Raw genomic sequence first — 25,645 nt, 5'->3', positions numbered from 1 at the left:
GCAGAGCTCCATCCAGCAGCCCCTCCCTACACCTCATCCCAGGGGAAGAGAGCGAGCACATGGCCTGTCCCAAATATTTATTTCCTCCCCCAGCATGCACCAGTGACATAAACCTCCTACTGGATTGGCTGACGGAAAATATAAATATTTGTAATGTAAGACACTAAACCCAAAGAAAATATTTATTATATTGCAGCTTATCGATTCTTAGATGTGATGTTAGTTTTCCTTTTTAGGATTTCTTATATGTTCATCTGGTGATCTGGCCAGTAAATCTGTTCTATAAAAGCTCCAACTCTAAAGCAGAATGTATCAGTTACTGGGATGGGGCAGACGATTTACCACTGACAGGGGTGCTTACAATCATCAGCTTTTATTTAGTCTTGTAAAACCTTTATCCAAAAGGAAAAAACTGTTTGCTGTAACGGATTATAAAGTTTTAACTTATGTAGGAGGATTTGTTTCATCTTTGTGTATCACCTGAGGCCAATCACTTCACTGGGTATATGGAGGGTTTACACCCACTCTAAAGGTTTACATGAGACAAGTTGCAGAGGTCCCACAACGCTGCCTCCCATCTCCTGAGACTGCACTCAGTGACTTGGGTGTGAGACTATACAGACATATCCCTCCACCCGGCACAGCCAGCAAACAGAGCAAGTAATCCCGGGAGAATTGTTCTGTCAGAGATCTTACTAGACCCGGGCATGGGGCAGAAAACCCGAAGAACATACCCCAGGTGTCTAGGTCTGGTAACTCCTATGGTGAAAATCAACATTACGCTTCCAGCTGAACCCCAGAATCCCCATAAACTCAGTCTAGAGACATAAATTGTGTCTGCAGCACAGAGAAGGAAGATTATCTGAGAGAAATACAGGAATACAGGACGGGGAACACAGCTCAGGAAAGTGACCAGGGGATTACAGGCTGATATCACCCAGTCCCCGCCCTACTCTGGACCAATCAGTGAGCAGTATGGGTGGAGGAATGTATTTAGTGTTAATGACCCACCTGTGCTGATCTCTGTAGGAGTGTCCTCCTCTATAAATGTCCCCGTTATTCCATCCTCCTCCATAGACTGCTGATCATCCCTCACATACCTCTCTTCTTCTTCTGCTTTAACTTCAACTTTCATATCAATTGGATCTCCACTCTAAACCAAGAAAATATCATCAGAAAACTATAAGGTCACTTAAAAAATCCACACATCATCTCCATGAGTCTGTGTTTTATAATCTCTGTCTCACCAACCTTGTAACATTGAGGGATGGTGTGACCTTCCTGTGTGGAATCCCGGGAATACAGAGGACGGGGACATCTCTCTGGTGGGTTTCTGGTATTAGGTGGCTCCATCATATCCTTGTGTCCTTCTGAAAACTCCTCCATCACTCCATTCTCCTCATCCTCCTCTTTATACTCTTCTTTAACAACAATTTTATACGCACCGAGGTTTCCACTCTGAATATAAAATAAAACATTCATTGTAACAAATATACTGTGTATAAATCAGAACTACCAATAATTGTCACTCATCTACCTGATGATGGTGAGGGATGGTGTGACCTTCCTGTGTGGAATCCCGGGAATACAGAGGACGGGGACATCTCTCTGGTGGGTTCCCATTACTGGATCCATCTGTAGGAAACACACACACTGACTGAATACATTGTTTCTATGTGTTTATCAGATGATGGGGGATCTAGGTGGATCCTCCGTACTGCTCTCTCCTTTACAATAAAGTCTCCTCTTACCCGGTGATGTGAGGGGCGGCTGATTCTCCATCATGACGTCCTTGTAGAGATCCTTGTGTCCTTCTAAATACTCCCACTCCTCCATGGAGAAATAGACAGTGACATCCTGACACCTTATAGGAACCTGACACACACAATGATACAGTCACCATCCAGACACATCCCTTGTCTGTTACTGGATAATGTCCCAGAATTCCCAGCACCGCTCACCTCTCCTCCATGATCTCTCTGGTGACTTCTAGAATCTTCTTTGTATTTCTCTATTCTATTAGGGAGGGAGGTGGAGGCAATGTGATGGTCATATGATCTCCAGACTTCACAGGAGGAAAACCCTAGATCTGAACACAAATAGTAAAATCAAATGAAATTCTCAGAATCCTCCTCACCTCACTATTGAGGTTTCCATTTTATTAAAGCCCCACCTCAGACTGAGGTATAATTTACCCACACAGGACCCCCACACTACGCAGGGTAAAAGCTTGTTGCAGGCATTCTGACATCATTACATACAATACATACATACATACAACGCAGGACCAACAGTCCCACTTTGCTAATGAGGATGCCAAGGGTCCGCCCACATCCTAAGAGCATGAGAAAAAAAAAAGCCAGATGGATGGACATTGGGGGAGGAGCTGTGAGGTCAGTGTAATGTCATAGGACATATAGACTCTGAATGGAGGGACATTTAGATGGGGAGATTTGAGGGGTCCTCTATATGAGGATCCTGTGCTAACCAAATAATTGTTCTTGGGTGCCTCCCACTTCTCCTAAAATGAAGAGTGAACTTTGACCTTTACCATACAGAAATCTGTCAGGAATGTGAGAAAGTAATCTCTCATGTGATCAGGTGACGTGCGGAGGAACGGAGTGTAAATAGCAGACACTTTCATCCAGAGCTCCTAATGGTGGGGATGGATTTTGCTGCATGCTGGTGCCAACCTTCCCACCCCCCCCCCCCCCCAGGGTCTCTGCAGGTGTGGAGAAAAGCTGTGTAAGAGGATATGGAGGAGAGATGAGGAGGAGATCCAGGAATCAGGATAAAGGTCAGGACAAGCAACAGACGAGCGCATCCAAGAGATGAAGCCGGGGTCACTACACAGAAAATCAATCCAAGGAAACAACAGGCAGGACGAGGAATAGCAAGAAGGAGCTCAGAGACAAATGAGAATATTGCTCAGCCAATGGGAGATTATCTCAGCATGATTTACATAATGAAGGAGATGAGGGGGAGGGGAGGAAGTCACTTAAGGCAGTGGTCCTCAACCCTGGCCTACAGGGCCCCCTAACAGGCCAGATTTGCAAGATAACTGAAATACATCCCAGGTGATATAATTTGCTGCTCAGTGATTGCAGTACTCTAGTCTGCATCTCCCCAAGGTAATACCTAAAATCTGGCCTGTTAGTGAGCCCTGTAGGCCAGGGTTGAGGACCACTGACTTAAGGTGACCATAGATACATGGAAATTCAGCTGGTTCAGCAGGGATCGGTCACATTTCCATCCATGTGTGTCACTGCTGGATAAAAGACACTCGATCAGCGGCTGCAGCCAATAGTTTCATCACTGATCTGTGTATTCTGAGAGCGGAGGAGCGCCCTCTATTGTCAGAATACAATAGTGCAGCGGGGAGGATTCCCCCATCCCCCTCCAATGTGTGGATGGGGGAATCACTTCCATTTTTTCACTTATCTCGCTGGCTGAATGATAAAACTGAACCATATATGGCCAGCTTTGAAAGCAAGATATATTAATCATCAACTGATCCCCCCTGAAGGGGTTAATCTATGTATTACCTCCTCTCCCGCCAGTTCCTGCATTGTCTTCTTTCTCCGTCCTACCAAATGGAATGTCCTGTCTGTAGCTGACATCACTTCCTGTCTGTATTCCATAGAGACTTCCTGTCTGGGTAGAAGTGAGATCACCACCTTGTGGAGCTCAGAGGAACTGCAGCCCTGAGAACCGTCTGGTAGTGTGAACACGGCCTTGTGCTGTGTGTGTAGGTACTGTATATCCTTCCCCTTTCTCTCCTCCCTGAGTGTGTATGAAGAGGCGGAGATCCTGCTGGAACAGCGGTTGGAGGAGGAAGCCAAGTCTAGGAAGGAGACTGATAGAAAGGGCAGCAGAGTTGCAGGAGTGAGCGAGGAGGATCCAGTTCCTTTGCCATCGGAGGTGAGGAGAGTGTGAAGGATGTTTGTGACTCTGGTAGATGAAAAGCTGGGAGTCATATTGCTCTGGTGAGTGGGGAAGCACTACTAAGGGGGCGCCCTCACCATCACGTGTGTAAGAGGTGGAAGAAGGCGTGGCTACACTACAGCTGGCACAGTTTGGAGCACGGAGCACTTTCACACCTTATCAACTTTTATTTAAGTTGTGAACTTTTTTGGAGCAACAGAACTTCGTTGAAGTAGATGCAAAGTGGAAGCAGTTGACTTGCAGAGAAAACTATATTGAGCAAAAAATATTGTATATTTAGATGAATTTGCACAGGTTTTTATTTTAAAGAAAATATTATAAGATTAATGAAGTAGGTGCTAAGTGGAAGCAGTGGATCTGCAGGGAACAGCATCTTGAGCACAAAGCACTTTATGTTGTATATGAATTTGCACATGGGTCAGTTTACTTCATTTATTGATAAACACCATAAGATGAATGAAGTAGGTGTAAATCTAGACCTAGGGAACACAAGGGAGGTGGAGTGGGAATCCTCCTATCCTCACAGAGCTCCTTCCAGGATCTCCACTCTCCTCCCTCTCATCATTTGAAGCTCACTGTATACGTCTATTTTCTCCAATCTCCTCTAGAATTGCTGTGATCTATCGGCCCGCTGGACCGGTATTAACTTTCCTTGATGACTTCTCTGCCTGGCTGCCCTACTTTCTCTCTTCTGAAATCCCCACAATCATTCTCAGCGACTTCAACATCCCTGTTACTACGAACACTTCTGCTACTTCCAAACTTCTCAGTCTAACCTCCTCATTTGGCCTGAAGAAATGGATACACAATGGATAGAGGCTTCTACTCACTCTGGTGACAACACCCTCAGCCTTGTATTCTCCCACCTATGCACTCCATGCATCCTCTCCAACAATCCTCTCCCTCCCTCTAAACACCACTAGGGATGGGCGAACGGTTTGGGTGGAGGATAACTTCACCAATCACCCGAATTTTCTGTGCACTCAATGTTTTTATTTCTTTAATATTTACATCCCGCAGAGCGCACAGTCAATAGGTTGTTAAGTAGCGAGACCGGGAAGCCGGCCGCTGGGTCCTTAACAACGAATGAGTCATGAGCTGTCAGTGGGCTTCCCCGCTGACAGCAGAATGTAAAAAAAAAAAATTGCCAGCAAGAAAAAAATTGGGGAAAAATCAGTGTGGGGTCCCCCAAAATCCATACCAGGCCCTTTTGGGTCTGGCATGAATTTTAAAGGGAACTCCATGCCAAAATGTAAAAAACAAATGGCATGAGGTCCCCCCAAAATTTATACCTGACCCTTATCCGAGCATGCAGCCTGGAAGGCCAGGAAAAGGGGGTACGAGCGAGTGCCCCCCCTTAATCAAACCAGGCCACATGCCCTCAACATGGGGGGTGTGCCCCCAAAGCACCTTGTTCCTATGTTGATGGGGACAAGGGCCTCTTCCCCACAACCTTGGCTTGTGGTTATGGGGGTCTGCAGGGAGGGGGCTTATCAGAACCATGGAGCCCCCTTTATCAAGGGGGCCCCCAGATCCCATCCCCTATGTGAATAAGTTTAGTGGGGGATTGTAAAAATAAATGAGGCTATGAGCTCATAATAAATGAGATAATCAAATAAATAAGGCTATATTTTCACAATTCCTTTTATAGAAAAAATTAAAAAAACAATGTCCCCCGTTGTAGATCCGTCGTCATTCACAACACCCACTTCACCTCTGGACCTCCCAAAAAAAAACACTCCACCCTCAAGGAATGACAGTCTGACAGTTCTTAAAAAGGTAAGGAGCAGGGCCACCTGGTGACATCATCTGGTAGGCCCGCCCCCCTTGTGATGTAACTGACTGGTGCATGCTGCATTGGTGGTAACATAAGGGGCAGGGCCACCAGGTGACATCACCAGGTGGCTCTGCTCATTAACTATTTAAAAACTGTCACCCAGCGGAGCAGGCATTCGACAGTCAGCCTTCCTCATGGGCAGAGGTTTTTTTTTTTCTTTTTTTGGGTCGACGGTGCAGCAGTCGTTGTGATTGACGATGGATCTACATCAGGGGACATTGTTTTTTTTTAAAGGAACTATCAAAAACTGGCTCATGTCTATTTTTAACACTTTTTTGGTAAATGAGGGCCAGGATCTGGGGGCCTCCTTTTTCAAGGGGGATACCAGATTCCAATTAGCCCCCTGAAGACCCCCCTAACCCAAAGCACCCCCCCCCCATGTTGAGCGCATGTGGCCTGGTGTGGTTTGGGGGGGCACTTGCTTGTCCTCACCCCTGTCCTGGCCTGTCAAGCTATGTGCTTGGATAGGGGCCGGTATGGATTTTGGGGGAGAAGATACGCCATTTAAAAAAAAAAATGGTGTGGGGTTTCCCCTCAAAATCTATACCAGACCCCTATCCGAGCATGCAACCTTTTTGGGCCTGGTATGGATGGGGTCTGGTATAGACAGTGGGGACCCCACGTCATTTTTTTCCCCATTTTTTATTTTCTTTGCCAACAATTATTTTTTTTTACATTCAGCGGTCTGCTGGGAAGCCTGCTGACAGCTGATGACTCATTCGTTGGTAAGGATGCCGTGGCCGGTTTCCAGGCCTCACTTCTTAACATCCTATTGACTGTGCACTCAGCGGGATGTAAATAGTAAAATAAATAATAGTAAAATAAATAGAAGAAACGCAGAGCACACAGAAAATTTGGGTGTTTGGTGAATACCTCAAGGGGCCATTTCGGGTTGAAGTTATGTTTGGTCCAAACTGCTCGCCCATCCCTAGTGGTGTTTAGAGGGAGGGAGAGGATTGGTGGGGAGGATACATGGAGTGCATCGGTGGGAGAATACAAGGCTGAGGGTGTTGCCACCAGAGTGAGTAGAAGCCTCTATCCATTGTGTATCCATTGTTTCAGGCCAAATGAGGAGATTAGACTAAAAAACTTAGAAGTAACAGAAGTGTTTGTAGTAACAGGGATGTTGAAGTCACAGAGAATGATTTTGGGGATTTTAAAGGGCCTGGTATGGACCGAGGGGGGGACCCCCACACTGTTATTATTTTTATTTTTTATTTCCATTGCCGACAATGGCTGGAAAAATCAATTTAAATGTCATATTTTTTTTTCTTTATAAATGTCAGTTTTGCTGCAGCAGGTTCTATACACAGAACAGATACACCACTTTACAGGCAGACTAAGGCTGGATACACACTATACAACTTTTGTTGTTAGATTTCCTAAAAATTTACCTTCAACTATGTAGTGTAAGGGCCTGCCTGACTGCATACAAATTGAAACTGTTTAGGTTTGACCTCATATTATATGGTTTTGGTAAATCTAAAGGAAAAAAATTGAAATAAAATTGTATATGGTGTATTCAGTTTAAGGGGACCCCCCCAGGCATTATATTTAAAGGAATTATTTTGTTTCATTTTAAGCATTAATTAAAATCATTGCTCCTTCAAAAACGATATTTTGTAAAAAAAAAAATAAAATAAAATTGCATTGATAGTATCAAACATGAAAAAATAATAAAGAAAAAAAAAGAAAAGAAAAACACGCACACAGAAATTTTTGATGTTGGGCGAACACCCAAACGGAAGATGTTCAAGCCGAACCATTTGCCCATCCCTACTCCCTGGTTATCTCTCACCTCGACTACTGCAACTCCCTCCTCATTGGCTTACCTTTACATAGGCTATCTCTCCTTCAGTCCATCATTAATGCTCCTGCCAGACTCCTCCACCATACAAACCGCTCAGCATCAGCTACCCCTCTCTGACAATCCCTCCATTGGCTGCCACTTACCCAACAAATTCAATTCACAATACTAACAGTAACTTACAAAGCCATCCACAACTCGGCCCCCAGCTACACCACTAACCTGGTCTCAATATGCCAAACAAATCATCCTCTTTGATCCTCCCAATATACCCTTCTTTCTAGTTCCCTTGTCACCTCCTCCCACCTCCAGGACTTCTCCCGAGCCTCTCCTATCCCATGGAACTCCCTACCCCAATCTGTCTCATTATCTCTTACTCTATCCACCTTTAAGTGTTCCCTGAAAACTCATCTCTTCAGAGAAGCCTATTCTGCCCACACCTAACAACTGTACTTTTATTTTCTCAATCAGCCCATCCCCCACAGTTATTAACTTTTGTATCACTTGACCTTCCCTCCTAGATTGTAAGCTCTAAAAAGCAGGCCCCACCGATTCCTCCTGTATTGAATTTTATTGTACTGTTTGCCCTAACATTGTAGAGCCTGTGCAAACTGTTGGTGCTTTATAAATCCTGTATAATAATAATAATATACGAGTGCCTAGTCCAGCCTCTCTCAGCCAGGGTTCCTCCAAAGGTTCCTAGGGGCTCCTTGTCACTTCCTTGGGCTGTATATGGAATTGTCACCTACCAGCCGTTTCTGGATAAAGAAGTCTGTCATCATTGGACCACACACACAATTTTTTTCATTCAATATATTTTTTATTCTAATTCTAATTTTAACAAGAGTGCAAAAAAAATGAATAAATTGGAAAGGAAGAAATCCAATTGGTCAGGAAAATGACTTGTCTGGAATGTGGAGGCGGAGTCAGTAATAATTTGTGTACAATACAATACACAACGTGTTACATTATTATAACAAAGTATTGTAGAAAAGATCACACCATAGAAAATGGGGGAAAGGAGAAAATAAACCCGGATATGAAGGTGACATTTGTGTACGAGGAACACCTTAACAATTACCACCATTTTATTCTCCAGGGCCTCTGCTTTCAGAAAATATATGTTTGGGGGTTTTATCTAATCTTCAGGCCCAAAATCTGCATTTTACCATGTGTGCAAAAACAGCTCTGGTATTTATGTCCTTCAATGTGTACTGTACTCATAATTACATAGGTGTGATCTCAGGGATTTGTATGACCCCCCCGACATAGGAAACGAAGGGGTCTATGCAAAGAATATGTTAGGTGAGTGTGACAAGCATGTGTTCAGCCGTGACAAATTCTGGTTATATTCTAATAAACACAGTGATTTCCTATAATCGTCAGCTCCAACTAGTGGCCATAATGAGATATTAGTTCCAAAATACCTCAATCAGGAAAAATAGTTCAATACCGCATTATGACCACTAGATGGACCCAATGATCATAGGAAATCACTGAGTGAAATAAAATAAGACCAACATTTGTCATGGATGAATGAATGCTTGTCATATTTGTTCATCTATTTTATAAAAACTAAACATGTAAGTGAAGTGGTAACTATTGAGCCAATCACTTCATCAAACCACACATAATATCTCCCTTCAAAGGGGAAACAGAAATTATTTACAGAAAATCAAACAGTATAAATATTTTCCAACCAATAACCTCCACCCAGAGAAGATATGTAGAAATAGAAAGACAAGCATTGTTACCTCTCGTGCCGCACTCCGCCAAGCCACCCAAACCCACACAGGAGCAAAGGAAAGAAGTTCTCACCTAGTTTATCTCCGGGTTCTCCTTCCCTCCTGTTGGGGGATGGGAGAAGGATGGAATGAAGACAGAGAGACACGCTTCGGGGTCACCACTGGTAAGTAGAACCTTGAAATGAAGGACATCAACTTCAGAATTTCTGTCTTGTCTGTGTAAAGTTTACTGATAAAGATATATGGGATCTCACAGCTTCTAGCTCTGTAACCCGCTATATCATTATCAGTAACCGCCACACAGACAAGCAAGACATTCTGAAGGTGATTCCTTCATTTCATTAACACTTTACACCCCAAAATTTACTCAGCCAATGAAAAGCCAACACAGTACAACACTTCATCCCACTTTGGTGATCTCCGATCTCCTTATCAACTGTTTCTTACATCATGAAGATCAGCCATGGAGTATATCTGAGGTGTATATCAGGTGTGCTTCTTCCCCACATGTCCAGCAACATTCATATAGAACAGCCCTCAAATTTTCCACTCGTCTACTAGCATTTTGCGAGTGGAAAATTATTTATGGCGAGCGTGGGGCTGCTCCGGCTGGGTGCCGCTCAGGGGAAGAGGAAAGCCGATGGTCCATCGAGCGGGGATCATGCCCGTCAATGCACTTACCAGTGCAGGGGAAGAGAGAGGAGAGGAAGAGGAAATCTGGCCGGATAATCACAAAGCACGATCGTTCCGCTGTAACAGCTTTCATTGTAATTGCCGGGCGCTCGCCGACACACACAGTCCCGCCTCCTAGCCCGGCTTCTTTGATAGACAGAACACCTGGCCAACCGGGACGTGTGACGTCTATCAAAGGAGTCAGGCTAGGAGGCGGGACTGTGTGTGTCTGCGAGCGCCCGGCAATTACAATGAAAGCTGTTACAGCGGAACGATCGTGCTTTGTGATTATCCGGCCAGATTTCCTCTCCTCTCTCTTCCCCTGCACTGGTAAGTGCATTGATGGGCACAAGTGAAGCTGCATTACTGGACCCAATTAAAGCTGCATTACTGGACCCAATTAAAGCTGCATTACTGGACCCAATTAAAGCTGCATTACTGGGCACAGTTAAAGCTGCATTACTGGGCACAGTTAAAGCTGCATTGATGGCACAGTTAAAGCTGCATTGATGGCACAGTTAAAGCTGCATTGATGGCACAGTTAAAGCTGCATTGGGGGGCACAGTTAAAGCTGCATTGGTGGGCACAGTTAAAGCTGCATTGGTGGGCACAGTTAAAGCTGCATTGATGGGCACGGGTGAAGCTGCATTGATGGGCATGGGTGAAGCTGCATTGATGGGCACAGGTGAAGCTGCATTGATGGGCACGGTGAAGCTGCATTGAGGGGCACGGTGAAGCTGCATTGAGGGGCACGGTGAAGCTGCATTGATGGGCACGGTGAGGCTGCATTGATGGGCACAGGGGAGGATGCATTGATGGGCACTGGGGAGGCTGCATTGATGGGCACTGGGGAGGCTGCATTGATGGGCACTGGGGAGGCTGCATTGATGGGCACTGGGGAGGCTTCATTGATGGGCACTGGGGAGGCTTCACTGATGGGCACTGGGGAGGTTTCACTGATGGGCACTGGGGAGGTTTCACTGATGGGCACTGGGGAGGTTTCAATGATGGGCACTGGTGAGGTTTCACTGATGGGCACTGATCAGGCCATACTGATAAGCTTCATTGATGCTGCTGCACTGATGGGCACTGGTAGGCTGCATTGATGGGCACTGATAATGTTGTTATTAATATTTACTTTTATAACTTCTGCAATAATGCAAAAATATTTAACAGTGTCATTCTATGAGATAATTTATCAAGGCGTGTTTAGGGGTGGGATTAGGGGCGGGCAGGGTAGGAGTTGGGTGGGGCAACTGGTGGCGAGTAACACTTAAGGCCTGGCTAGTAGCTCAGGACTTCAAATTTTGAGCCTTGATATAGAAGACATTTCCCGCACTCAAGGCACTTACACCACGAGGGTTATGTGAGATCTCTGATGTGTGTAAAGACTGGACTTCTGTGAAAAACATTTCCAACACTCAGGACAAGAATACGGCTTCTCCCCCGTGTGAGATCTCTAATGTGTGTAAAGATTGGACTTCTGTGAAAAACATTTCCCTCACTTAGGACAAGAAAGTGGCTTCTCCCCCGTGTGAGTTCTTTGATGTCTGGAAAGAGTGGACTTATTTGAAAAACATTTCCGGCACTTAGGACAGGAATACGGCTTCTCCCCCGTGTGAGATCTCTGATGTATGTAAAGATGGGATTTCTGTGAAAAACATTTCCCACACTCAGGACAACAATACGGCTTCTCCCCCGTGTGAGATCTCTGATGTGTGTAAAGACTGGACTTCTGTGAAAAACATTTTCCGCACTCAGGACAACAATACGGCTTCTCCCCCGTGTGCGATCTCTGATGTTTGTAAAGACTGGACATATGTGAAAAAAAATTCCCACACTCAGTACAGGAAAACAGTTTCTCCCCTGTGTGAGATCTCTGATGTGTATAAAGAGTGGACTTCTGTGAAAAACATTTCCCACACTCAGGACAGGAATGCGGCTTCTCCCCCGTGTGAGATCTCTGATGTGTGTGAAGATGAGACTTCCGTGAAAAACGTTTGCCGCACTCAGGACAAGAAAAAGGCTTTTCCCCCGTGTGAGATCTCTGATGTCTGTAAAGATGGGACTTCAGTGAAAAACATTTCCCACACTCAGGACAGGAAAGCGGCTTTTCCCCCGTGTGAGATCTCTTATGTCTGTAAAGATGGTACTTCAGTGAAAAACATTTCCCACACTCAGGACAGGAAAACGGCTTTTCCCCCGTGTGAGATCTCTGATGTGTGCAAAGATGAGATTTCCGTGAAAAACATTTCCCACACTCAGGACAGGAAAACGGCTTTTCCCCCGTATGAGATATCTGATGTGTGCGAAGATGAGACTTCCGTGAAAAACATTTCCCACACTCAGGACAGGAAAACGGCTTCTTCCCTGTGTGAGATCTCTGATGTGTGAAAAGAGAGGACTTCTGTGAAAAACATTGCTCACACTCAGGACAGGAAAATGGCTTTTCCCCCGTGTGAGATCTCTGATGTGTGTAAAGAGAAGACTTCTGTGAAAAAGATTTCCCACACTCAGGACAGGAATATGGCTTTGTCCTGATGTGAGTTATTTTATGTTTATTAAGATGGCTTTTAAAATGGAAACACTTCCCGCACTCAGTACAGGAAAACCTCTTATCTGTTGGAAGGACGGCACCGTCCCTCACAGTCTGAGGTTCCTCAGGATAAGAGGAATATGATGGTCCCGCACTGTCCCTCACAGTCTGAGGTTGCTCAGGATAAGAGGAATACGATGGTCCGGCACCGTCCCTCACAGTCTGAGGTTCCTCAGGATAAGAGGAATACGATGGTCCATCTACACTGTGTGGTGTCGGATGGACATTTGAGGTAGCCGGGTTTTCTCCTGGACTATACTGTGTGATGTCCTCATCTTCTACTTTACAGTCTGGAGACAAAGTGAGACAATCCTCTGAGGTTTTCCTCATCTCCCGTCCATCTACTAAAATAGAAATAAAAAGATTATTACTAGACATCAGCAGATTGGTTCCCCTAAACCAGGACTCCACCCATATCAGGCAGCTTTGTCTCTGAGGATCTTACAATTCCCCCCTCAAGGCAACTAGTAAATGGGTCCTCTGATCTCCTACCAGTTCATTTCTTTATTCATGGACCTTAGTCAGAGAGTGAGGAAACAACTAGAACTGTCTTTTATAGGAGTGACAGTGATTAGGGGATTATAGGATGAGTGTCCCCAACCCCTCTATCGCTCATTGCCATCTTCCCAACACATGAAGTACTGCACTTCCGTATTTAGTCCACGATTTAGTCATGAATAACAGCGGGGCTGAGCCCCACCAGAGGTCAGAGAGTGAGGATAGGGGAGAACAACCAAGATGAAGACTGGACTGATCCTGAAGACCACCATCATTGGGTTACTGACTCCTCCCTCATTATCACTTTTGAGTTATAAGTTTGAGGATGTTATCACATTAATATCACCATGTAAAAGTCTGTCCTCCAAACAAACCATTAGATATAAAATGTCCAGCTGGTAGGAAATGGGTGTAACAAAAGAGAATCCATATTATGTGTATATATAGCAGTGGGTAGAGGGGAGAGAGCAGAAGTCAGGAGTATGTAATGTACAGAATATTGTATAAGATACAACAGAGAGGACTATATATTATCAGAATGATGTAATGTACAACATGGAGTATATAGTTCAGGAGTATGTAATGCACAACACAGAGTATATAGTGCAAGGGTCAGGAATATGTAATGTTACAACAGAGTATATAGTGCAGGGGTCAGGAGTATGTAATATACAATATAAATTATACAGTGTAAGGGTCAGGACTCATAAGTCAGGCACAGCCAGTGAACAGCAGAGTAAGTAACCCCGGGAGAATTGTGCTATCTGGGTATGGGGAAGGAAATCTAAAGCATATATCCCAGGCAGTGCCGGTAGAAGGTCACCTATAGCCCAGGACGAACATGCCAAACTGTGCCCCCCAATATGTATGAGTGTCAGCAAAAATCCCCCCCCCCCCATAAAAAAAAAAACATTGGGCACTAATCTGCCCGACCATCCCTACTAGCACAAATCTCCCCCCAATCTTACAAAATTGATTTTTTGTAAGAACCTACAGTAAAATTATTTTCTCTGAGTCCTCTGACAGACGCAGCCCATTCCTAGTTTCATCACAATTGGGTAATGGTGCCCTCTGCAGGAGCAGGCTAGGTAGTGAAACTTCATTAAAAACTTTAGCTAGACACACCCTTAGGGGCTGTCCCTTCAGACATTACCCCAGACAGATAAAGCTTACTAATCAGTTTTGTAGCAAGCAGTACAGGAAATACAACCATCCCAAAATAGAGGGGCAGGGGCTGCGTCTGTCAGAGGACTCAGAGAAAATAATTTTACGGTAAGTTCTTACAAAAATTCTATTTTCTCTTACGTCCTCCTAGTTTCATCACAATTGGGATGTCTCAAAGCAGTGTAGATGTGAGGGGTGGGAACAAATGCAACCAACAAAACAGTAACGTGTCCACAAGGCCGGAAAAAAACTTAGCCAACAGGGCAACAGAAGCTCAACCAACAGGAGCTAACCTAAGAAACAAAAATTCACCCCAGGAAGAGAAAAGCAAGTCTCTTCAACAAACCGCAGCCTGTAAAACTCTGCGGCCAAAGGAAGCATCCGAGGATGCCATCACGTCAATCTTGTAGAATTTGGTAAAAGTGTGCACAGACGACCAGGTCGCCGCTTTACACACCTGAGCCACAGAAGCCTGATGGCGAAAAGCCCAAGAGGCACTCATAACTCTAGTAGAATGCACCCTCACAGGGAAAGGAGGCACCTGACCCTTCAGTGAATAGGCCTGCACAATAGTCTGTCTGATCCATTTGGAAATGGTTGCTGCGTCAAACCCTTACGAGGTACCTCAGGAGGGACAAACAGGGAATCAGACTACTGTATTTTTCAGACTATAAGGCGCACTAAAAATCCAGAAATTTGATCAAAAACTGTCAGTGCGCCTTATAATCCGGTGCGCCTTATATATGAAAATAGTTTGAAAATTTACCGTTAACTGTATGGTTTGATCAAAGGGATGCAACCACTGGACATAAGTGTCAATCGTTCCTTCAAGGCGAAACTGTGAATCATGTGAGAAAACTGGATGATGGAAGGAGAGCACTCCTTCATGAAGACCGGGAGGCAACGCCGGGCCAGTTATGCCACTGTGTGCAAGTGGATAGTGGATGCCTAGCATAAAGTATCTGCCAGAACTGTCATCCGAGGGTTCACGATGAGCACCTGCCAGTAAACCTCGCGGAGATCAAAGTTCCAAAAAAAAAAAGTGCGCCTTATATATGAAAATAGTTTGAAAATTTACCGTTCACCGATACTGCGCCTTATAATCCGGTGCGCCTTATAGTCGTGAAAATACGGTACCTAAAAGAGTCCGTGGCTAACAGGTAAACCCTGATCGCCCGGACCACATCCAGCGAATGCAAAGCAAATTCCTTGGGATGCTAGGGCTTTGCACAAAGCGAAGGCAGAACGATAACCACATTGAGGTGGAAGGCAGACACCACCTTAGGGAGAAAGGATTGGTTGGGTCGCAGAACTACGTCATCCCCATGAACGACCAGATAAGGCAAACAGCAGTACAGAGCCGCCAACTCAGACACTCTGCGAGCAGAGGTAATAGCCACCAGAAAAGCAACTTTCTGGGAAAACACAGGCAGAGAGATTTCTCTGATATTTTCAAAGGGGGTCATTACAAAACGGACAAAACCATATTCAGATCCCACGGAGGCAAAGGGGATCTCCTAGGAGGAGCCAGATGACGCACCCCTTGAATAAAGGTGCGAATAAGTGAATAAGTTGCCAAGGAACTCTGGAAGTAAACGGCCAAGGCCGACACCTGACCTTTTAAACGCCAAACATTGGTCCACTCCTTTCTGCATGAAAGCCAAGACCCCGCCACCGAAGAAGGAGCGAGGATGCAACCCCTGCGACACACACCAGGCAAAGAATGCCTTCCAGGTACGATAATTCTTCCTGGAGGTAGCCTTCCGAGCGCTCAGCAAGTCAGGAATCACTGCATCGGAGAGACCTCTGACTCTCAAGCCGTTAAAGCCAGAGACCAGAAAGCAGGATGGAAGACCAGCCCCTGAGACAGCAGATATTCCCTCAGAGGCAGCCGCCACAGAGGCTCGACGACCATCTTTACAAGGTCTGCGTACGAAGACCGGCGAGGCCAGTCTGCGGCCACCCGAATTACCTGCTGCTCTTCCAACGCCAATCTGCAGAGGAACTCGGACAACAGTTGAATTGGAGGAAAGGCACAAAGCAGCCAATACCAGTGCCAAGGCACAACCAACGCGCCAGAGGATCTCGAGCCCTGGCCACAAACCTTTCGACCTTTCTGTTCAGACGAGACGCAAACAGATCCACTTTCGGTGTCCCCCACCGGGAACGGAACACCTCTGGATGCAGGGACCCTTCCCCCTGATCCAAGGACTGACGACTCAGATAGTCCGCCTGCCAGTTCTCCACTCCAGGAATGTGAACAGCGGAGAGAGCTGGAACGCGCGCCTCGGCCCAAGTCAGAATTTCAGCCACTTCCTGGGCCGGCCAGGCACTCCTGGTGCCCCCTTGATGATCAACGTAAGCCACAGCCGTGGCATTGTCAGACTGTACTCAAACTGGGAGACCATGCAGCCAAGGCGCCCAAAGGAGTAAACAGAGAACTAACGCCATGAGCTCCAGGACAGAGATTGGTGAGAAAGATCGACAGATCGCCCAACAGGGTCGGGTGATAACCCGCTCTCAACAGGAAATCGTCCAGATACCTGAGGACCGCAATCCCTTTGTGCGGGAACAAGGCTAACACCCCGGTCAAAAAACCTTGGTGAAGACTCAGTGATCCCAGGCACCGGGAACAGGGGTGAAGAAAAAACCCTGAAACCTTTCCTGCCGAGGAACTGACACCACCACACCCTGCGTAAGCGGAGCCCGCACCACCTCCCCAGGGTCCCACAAGCGATCCTGGAGATAAATGGAGACATAGTGGAAAGAACCTGTCTGCCGGGTGAGACCGAAACACGGTCCTGAACCCCGAACAAATTAGTTTGTGAACCCAAGTTTCCTGAACCAGAGATGCCCAGGGTTCCAAAAGGCAACCCAGGCGTGCCCCTACCCCCCGAATCGGGTGAGGGTTTCCCTTCATGCAGAGGAGGAATCATCTGCAGAGCCGGACTGGCTAGTCTCTGGCCCATCTGGCTCGTCCTCTCCGGAGGCTCTGAACGGTGTACCTATTTCCTGTGCCCCTGAGGCACGAAAAAGCCCCCGGGGAGCATTAAAGGAAGGTCCCCACTTATCTCGGGGTGCCTTACCCTTCACGGATTGGAGGAGAAGAGTACTCTTACCCCCTGTGAGACCCTTGATCATCTCATCCAAGGAGTCTCCAAAAAGGCATTCCCCCAAATAGGGGAGATCAGACATTATCTTCTTAGAAGCATGGTCTCATGACAAGCTCTTAAGCCACACCATGCGGTGGAGTGCAATCCCCACCGCAGAAACTCTTCCGACCAGCGGAGACTCATCCAGGGCCACGTCACACAGAAACACAAAGGCCTGGGCCATTTGATTTGTGATCTCAATGACAGTCGGGGGAACCGACTCAGCCAGCAAGTTGCTCTTGCACCTTAATCCATTCTGTAACCGTCTGTGAAACCAGTACAGGAGTGAACACAGGCTTGAGGAGCGAGGCCACCAATAAGTACAGGTGGTGGGAAAGTGATTCCATGCGCCTGTCCATCGGGTCTTTAAACACCGGGGAGTCCTCCACGGGCACCACCGTGGATTTGTTCAACCTGGAAGCAGTGTGGTCCACCTTAGGAGACACTGTCCAGCGATTGGAAACTGGGTCCGAAAAGGGGTAGCGGCATTGAAAACTCTTAGGCACTGCCAGCATGTGCTTAATGCGCCGCAAATGTTCGTTCACAATATCGTGAAACACCTCGGGCAGGGGAAAACCTGACCCGACTTCTGGGCTTTGCGGGAGCCATAGACAACCCCCTTCCTGACTGGGTGGGCTCATCATCAATATTCAAAGTCTCCCTGACGGAGCGAACCAATGCTTCAACCAAAACACGCTCCCCACGCAGCAGCGGAGGAGGACTCATTCTTCTCACCATCCAAGGTGGAGAACAGGGATCCCTCAGGGAGGGCAGTGTCCATGGCAACCACATTAGGCTCTGAATCAGAAGACTGAGAGGGCATCGACCATTTTTGAATATTAACTTGTGACATGACAAGATCAACTTTGGACGCCAAAGTTTCAATGGCTGCAGACAAGGAGGCTAGGGAAGGTGACATAGATGTCCCAGATGCACACACAAGATCAGTGGGGAAATTGTCACTCTGGGACTCCATGTTGGCAAAGAAATAAAAAAAGGAACGCTGGCCCTTTAAATCTGTGGTAGCGGCCCGCACCGCTATCCCATGCTGCCGCTGGAGTCCCCCTTTAAGAAGTAATTAAACTGATTAAGCTAAATGTGTCTGAAGGAATGACCCAAAAGACCCCCTTACTGTGCCTGAAAAATTCAGCAACCGCTCTCCACGCTTGTCTTGCAGCAAGTGAAAATGGCAGGAGGAAGTGACCAAACATCACTAGAGGCCGAACTGCCCTGAGCCACACAAACATGGTGCCAATAGAAAGTATAGGAGAAACACAGGGAAAATGGCTACGGCCCTCACAATACGGCCTGCCCAAATCCAACATGGCGCCGGAAAACGGCGCCAACACACAGCAAGGCAAAACATGGCTGCTGCCCTTACATTGATTTCAGCCAGGCTGCCCACACCCAAAATGGCGGCCAAAAACAGCGCCAGCAATCAGGAGCCCAGGGAACTAGGCCACTGTGGGAATCCACCACAGGAAACCCCCCAGGACAAGGTATGAGCAATACACCCCCCCAAACTTAGGACGCCACTAGAGCGCCCCCACATGGACCAGGGAGGCAGGGTCTAGCCTGACCAGCCAGGGGGATCTTACAGAGACCGCACACATGACTGTGCCAGGGACACAGGGGGCGTAGCATCACTCACCATACCATGGACCGCAGGCTCCGCTCCGATACAGCTCGCCTCCCACCCTGAGTGGGGGTGCTGTCAGCCAAGAGGGGTACGCTGTAACTCAGTGCATTCCACGTTGATGTGTCCCGGCGAAGGTGCTCTTCGCAGGCTCGTCCCCTCTGTCGGGGCACCTTTGTGGCGAGGCCTGCGTCGGAACACAACCTGCACACGCTCGTTGGCCAGGCTGGGGTACCATAAGGATCTAAATTATCCAGTGCAAAGCCCAGCCCGGCTGTTGCTTGTAGTTCACCAGGAGGATGCCCCTGACACTAGCTAGCGATAGTGAGTAAAGGAAAAATAAACATAAACATTTCTCAAAGAAAATAAAAAACAGAGACCGGAGTCCCAGCAGGGAACCTAGGTCCTACTCCTAAGCTATGCAGCAAGAAACTGATTAGTAAGCTCTATGTGTCTGGGGTAATGTCTGAAGGGACAGCCCCTAAGGGTGCGTCTAGTTGAAGTTTTTTAATTAAGTTTCACTGCCTAGCCTTGTAAGAAAAGAAACGGCCGCACATCCAGGAATTCCAGTTGCCTTTAATTTCCAAAGTGATGACACCAAAGACACCAACATAGGGTTACGTAGAAACGTTTCACACATACATCTTGTACTTAATCATTACAATGACCACAACAGCCTATAGATAATAATAGACCGCCCCAATAGTTGCAGGTGTTCCGGGGGCGGTGATAATCAGCAGTTGTGCACAGCCCAATTAATCACCTAACTTCAGCCCCAAAGAGCATCTGAATAGAGATTCAAATACAAAATCAAACTGAAGGTCCAAGTTCCCGTGCATATCGTGAATTCTCCCATACACACAAAGACATGGACCAACAATCACATAGAAAATTGTATAAAAACACCAATGAAAATATTGGAAAAAATAAATGTGAATACATACAACATAAAAAAGAAAGAGAAAAAACTATAAAGAAAGAGAAAAAAACTATAGTAAATGTAAAAACATCTATCTGGTATACACACATATGTGCATGCAGTTGCACACCTGCACACACATGGATACATTTCACACGCATGTACAAAAGACATATACATAAAATCATTATTTCCTCCATGGAATAGACTATTACCACCTCATGGATGCATAAACAAATGCATCCATGTATACATCATGAAAAAAACCATCTCCATTATAACACCTGTATGGACACATATGTTTCAATAAAGTTGTAAAAAACGTGTGGTAAATCACTGTAAATCATGTATACAGGTACCCACACGCCATAGTGTCCGTTTTTAACCAATGTGTCCACATAGGAGTACCAGGAGATATCAAAAATATAAACATAATAATCGATAAAGGATCATTGATCATATAAAAATCTACAGCAGAGGAGGGACAAATGCAGTACATAATCAAATCATATTGTACATATATATAGACATGCATAACGATGGAACATACATGTGTATATGTATATATATATATATATATATATATATATATATATATATATATGGCATCCATCCCAATGTATGGAGGGGGTCCCAGTGGGGCTCATTTATAAAAATGACTGACATCCCATTCGAAGTTGAGCCGGAGTGGGATGCGACTCTGCAGATGGAATATCCAGAATACTTCCCTCCGACATAGGGATCGGAATGCATCACCCCCCCCCCCCCCCCCCCGCCTTGGTACCCTGACCTTTTCAATAACCTGGACCCGCATAGCTGTTTTGTCCCCATTGTGGCACCCGTTGAAATGTTTGGCCACATTAGTAGACAGATTCTTCTCTATACTGTAAACATGTTGCTGGAACCGATCCCTAAGACGTCTATAGGCTGTTGTGGTCATTGTAATGATTAAGTACAAGATGTATGTGTGAAACACGTCTACGAGACCCTGCTGTCTTTGGTGTCATCACTTTGGAAATTAAAGGCAATTGGAATTCCTGGATGTGCGGCCGTTTCTTTTCTTACAAGTTTTCCACGGAGGCGGGCAGGGACTAGCACTCTATGGGATATTCCACCTCTAAGCTACCATCACACACCTGGAGCAGCGTTTTCTCCCTTCACTGCCTAGCCTGCTCCTGCAGAGGGCGCCATTACCCATCTATGAGGAAAGTGGCTGCGTCTGTCAGAGGATGTAAACGAAAATAATTTGCCCCCTAGTACAAATCCCCCCTTTACCATATCACCTATTCTAGTACAAGCCCCCCAAAATTGACCCTCCTAGCACAAATCCCCTTCTCCCACCCCCTCCCAACACAAATCACCCATGAATCACCACTTCTAGCACACACCCAAACTTACTTTCCTTTAACAATTCTTAGCCCCTGCTGCTCCTTAAATTGCTCCTCCCAACACAGATCCCTTCCCCCCTCAATTTCCTTGTGGTGCCCCCCCCATCGCATGATACCACAGTACCCAGGGCAGCCGCCCCTTCTGCCCACCCCCTGTACTGACCCTGACCCCAGGTGCCTAGATCTAGAAACTCCTCTGGTGAAAATGAACATTTTGCTTCCAGCTGAACCCCAGAATCTCCATAAATCCAGTCTAGAGACATAAATTGTGTCTGCAGCACAGAGAAGGAAGATTATCCAAGAGAAATACAGGAATACAGGACGGGGAACACAGCTCAGGAAAGTGACCAGGGGATTACAGGCTGATATCACCCAGTCCCCGCCCTACTCTGGGCCAATCAGTGAGCAGTATGGGTGGAGGAATGTATTTAGTGTTAATGACCCACCTGTGCTGATCTCTGTAGGAGTGTCCTCCTCTATAAATGTCCCCGTTATTCCATCCTCCTCCATAGACTGCTGATCATCCCTCACATACCTCTCTTCTGTTTTATCCTCAACTTTAGAATCTCTCAGGTTTCCACTCTGAATATATAATAAAAATGACATCAATGGTAACAATGCAGATAATGTACAGATCCTAATGATACTATCAGTGATTGTTCCTCATCTACCTGATGATGGCGGGGGATGGTGTGACCTTCCTGTGTGGAATCCCGGGAATACAGAGGACGGGGACATCTCTCTGGTGGGTTCCCATTACTGGATTCATCTGTAGGAAACACACACACTGACTGAATACATTGTTTCTATGTGTTTATCAGATGATGGGGGATCTAGGTGGATCCTCCGTACTGCTCTCTCCTTTACAATAAAGTCTCCTCTTACCCGGTGATGTGAGGGGCGGCTGATTCTCCATCATGACGTCCTTGTAGAAATCCTTGTGTCCTTCTAAATACTCCCACTCCTCCATGGAGAAATAGACAGTGACATCCTGACACCTTATAGGAACCTGACACACACAATGATACAGTCACCATCCAGACACATCCCTTGTCTGTTACTGGATAATGTCCCAGAATTCCCAGCACCGCTCACCTCTCCTGTCAGCAGCTCCATCATCTTCTTGGTGACTTCTAGAATCTTCTCCATGTTGTGTCTCTCAGGTTTTAGGGAGTCACATTGAGGCACTGTGATGGTCATATGATCACCTGACTTCAGAGGAGAAAATCTCTGTATTGAGGAACCAATAGGAATATCATGTTAGAATCCTCCTCACCTCTGTGTTTTATTAATAGAGATAAGAGTGATGTCATGTGACCCCCCAGAATCCTCCTCACCTCTCCAGTCAGCAGATAGATGATCTCCAGGGTGAAGTTTAGTATCTTCTCAGTCATGTGACTCCGGTCCTCCTCCATCCTCATTAGTGCCATCATTTGATCTATACAGGTCTCCTTGTAGATGGATAATTTTGGGAAATGAAAGTAAGAATTATTTGGATGGTATTGGTCACACAATAATAGGATGTGGATTTGAGGGTGGTAATAGGAGAGTTGCTGTACATTTAAGAACTACTCTCCCCATGAGAATACATTTAATCTGGACTGTTTCGGGTTTGTTACATCTTGGAGGACCTTGGACCCTCTTAGCCTGCCAGATCAGAATTTCCCTTTTCTCTGTTGGGTTTGTTTGGTTTCTGAGCTGGTTTACAGCTGAAACAGAACTCCTCTAAGAACAAGTGCTCACCAACGAATGCAGGAGATCCCTTTTTCATCTTACATAATATTCCAGAACAAATCACATGACCAGTGGGACAATAAGATGGTTGAGATTGCCAGTTCTGTAAGATCTGAAAAATAAGTGCAGTTGGGGTGGGAGGACAATCATAGACCCCCCTCTGTCCCTCAGAGTCCCCTGAGCCCTCCAGCCCCCTATTCCCTCAGATCCCTGAAGCCTGACTACCCCCTCAAGGCTCTCAGAGTCCTTCATATACATTACCCTTTCAGAGGCCCCTAAAGTCTTCCAGCTTCACTAAACCCTCACATCCCCTCAGCTCCCCTACGTCCCTCAGAGCCCTCAGTATTTTCCTCCCTCTGACACCAATGATGGAACGTATTCCTTATGGCAGGCTGGGGAATGTTTTCTTCCTCCTGACCAGCAATGTAAGGGGCTTCATACTCCTGACCCCTGCACTCGTTCGGTGTGTTGGTTGCATATTGTAATGATTGCCCATTGGCTGCCTGTGTTATGTAATAATTGCCCTTTGTAGGCCATGTATGATCAGGATTAGAGATGAGCACGGCGTGGTTGAGTTTGCACGTGCCCAATCCCGCCAGGAAGCCGACACTGCAGTCCAATAATCACAGGCAGTGAGACGTTAACTGATCTGTGCAGCTGCGGATTGGGAAATGTCTCACTGCCTGTGATTAGCGGAGTGCAATGTCGGCTTCCTGGCGGGATCGGGCACGTGGAAACTCGAATACGTCCGAGTCCATCTCTAGTCAGGATGGTCATTGTCTTGTCTATTTATTGTCAGTGCTGTTTGTTTAGAGGAACATATTACTAGAATTTATCTCCAAAGTTAAGAGAATGGTTCGGCCCGGAAAGTGGGGAAATGATCTGACCCTGAAGGGGTTAACCTAGGTTTCCACCCTATATATGTGTGTATCATCATCTGCTGGAGATAAAAGAGGTCACAGTGACTATGGAGGAAGAGGACGGACATGACGGGGGGGGGGGGGGGTACTGGGTGTAAATAGAAAATAAGCTCTTATTACCTCATCTGCTGTCACTTCCAGCAATGTCTTCTCTCTACTTCCTCCCAATTCACCTCTCACCCGGAACTTCCTGTCTGTATTCCATAGAGACTTCCTGTCTGGGTAGAAGTGATATCACCACCTTGTGGAGCTCAGAGGAACTGCAGCCCTGAGAAACGTCTTGCAGTGTGTATACGGCCTTGTGCTGTGTGTGTATGTGCTAGTGATCGACCGATATCTGTTTTTCGTTGCCGATACTGATATTTTGCCGATCGCATATCGGTATCGGCCGATATTTTCACACATGTAAAATTTTGCCCAAAAAACACAAAATTCGACACAAATCTCTTAATAAACATGGGAATCTTTATTTATTAACATATTTAACATGAAGTGCTCATTCCTTACACCTCAACTGCATAAAAACTGGTAGGAAATCTTCAATTTGGGACATTTGCTTTGCATTTCACAACATCTGATTGTATGCATAATAAAGTGCAGCGGTAGTGGACTCACTCACTGCAATATGTTACTGCAGTGCAGTCAATGCAAAACTGCTCGAAAAAAAGGTAGGCAACATCAACAGCTACACAGAAAATACACATACACAGTGGATTGGATGAACTGGAGTCAGTGGAGGACCACCTCTGCAGTAAGGCACTGACTGCAACTAATCCAGTGCAGTCAGTGTAAAACTGCTAGCAAAAGAGCAAGGCAGCAGCTACACATGTCACAGTGGATTGGACTGGGCTGGAGTCAGTGGAGGACTACCTCTGTCTGCAGTATGGTACTCACTGCAACTACTGCAGTCAGTGCAAAACTGCTAGAAAAAAGCTAGGCAACAGCTGGACAGTGGATTGATTGGAGTCACTCAGTGGACTACCTCTGCAGTAGGGCACTCACTGCAACTACAGCACTCCCCAGAGGGCAGGGCTACACATATAAGATTGGAGCACCAGCACCTTTATTGCAATTTTGCACATCACTGAAGATACCTTTGATTTTTTATGAACTTGGCACTTTATGCATTTCAATATATTTATTTATTGGTCACCCTTTGATACAATTTTGGAATATTTGTATGGTTATTTTATCACTGTCACAAGATTTTTGACAGCACTAGCACTTTATATCCGCTGTGACACTTTCTGATAGTGATTACGGAAACAGAATCACATTATTATATGGTTTAAACATATGGTAGCACTTTCATCTCACTGTGCATAGTCACCATCTTTTGTTATTTATTGATTTATTTGCAGTATTACTTTGGCGCTACATTAATTTTATTTTATACCTATATTTGTGTTATGTGGAAGCACTGAATGTATGCTGCCATTGGCATTTTTTATAGTTTTATTGTGGTTTAGCACTGATTTTATTTACATTTACTAAGGGTGCATGCTTTGGCCAATCACATAATGCACCGCGTGCATGCAGTGCATTATGGGCGCTTGAATTTCCTGCAAAGAAGCACATTTGTTTGTCATTCGACGAACGATCAAACGGCCGATGTTTGAGTTGAACTTAGCT

General features: G+C 45.9%; 2 protein-coding genes across 2 annotated transcripts in view; both read right to left on the bottom strand.

Moving 5' to 3' along the window:
- Positions 1-11,825, bottom strand: part of LOC309548796 (uncharacterized protein) — a gene marked incomplete at its 5' end in the record, with an annotated part of 35,563 nt that extends 23,738 nt beyond the window's left edge. Inside the window, one exon of the mRNA XM_082248738.1 lies at positions 11,611-11,825. Coding sequence (XP_082104864.1) covers positions 11,611-11,825 — 215 coding nt within the window. The remainder of the gene's footprint in view (positions 1-11,610) is intronic.
- Positions 1-25,645, bottom strand: part of LOC309550239 (uncharacterized protein) — a gene marked incomplete at both ends in the record, with an annotated part of 1,760,330 nt that overhangs the window by 970,953 nt on the left and 763,732 nt on the right. The window contains 1 exon segment of the mRNA XM_082250650.1: positions 12,123-12,543. Coding sequence (XP_082106776.1) covers positions 12,123-12,543 — 421 coding nt within the window.

The sequence above is a fragment of the Pelophylax lessonae genome (assembly GCF_965119305.1).
Source record: "Pelophylax lessonae genome assembly, chromosome: 3".
Classification (NCBI taxonomy): Eukaryota; Metazoa; Chordata; class Amphibia; order Anura; family Ranidae; genus Pelophylax; species Pelophylax lessonae.
The sequence above is the reverse complement of the archived record's forward strand: the minus strand, read 5'-3'. Positions and strand labels throughout refer to the sequence as shown.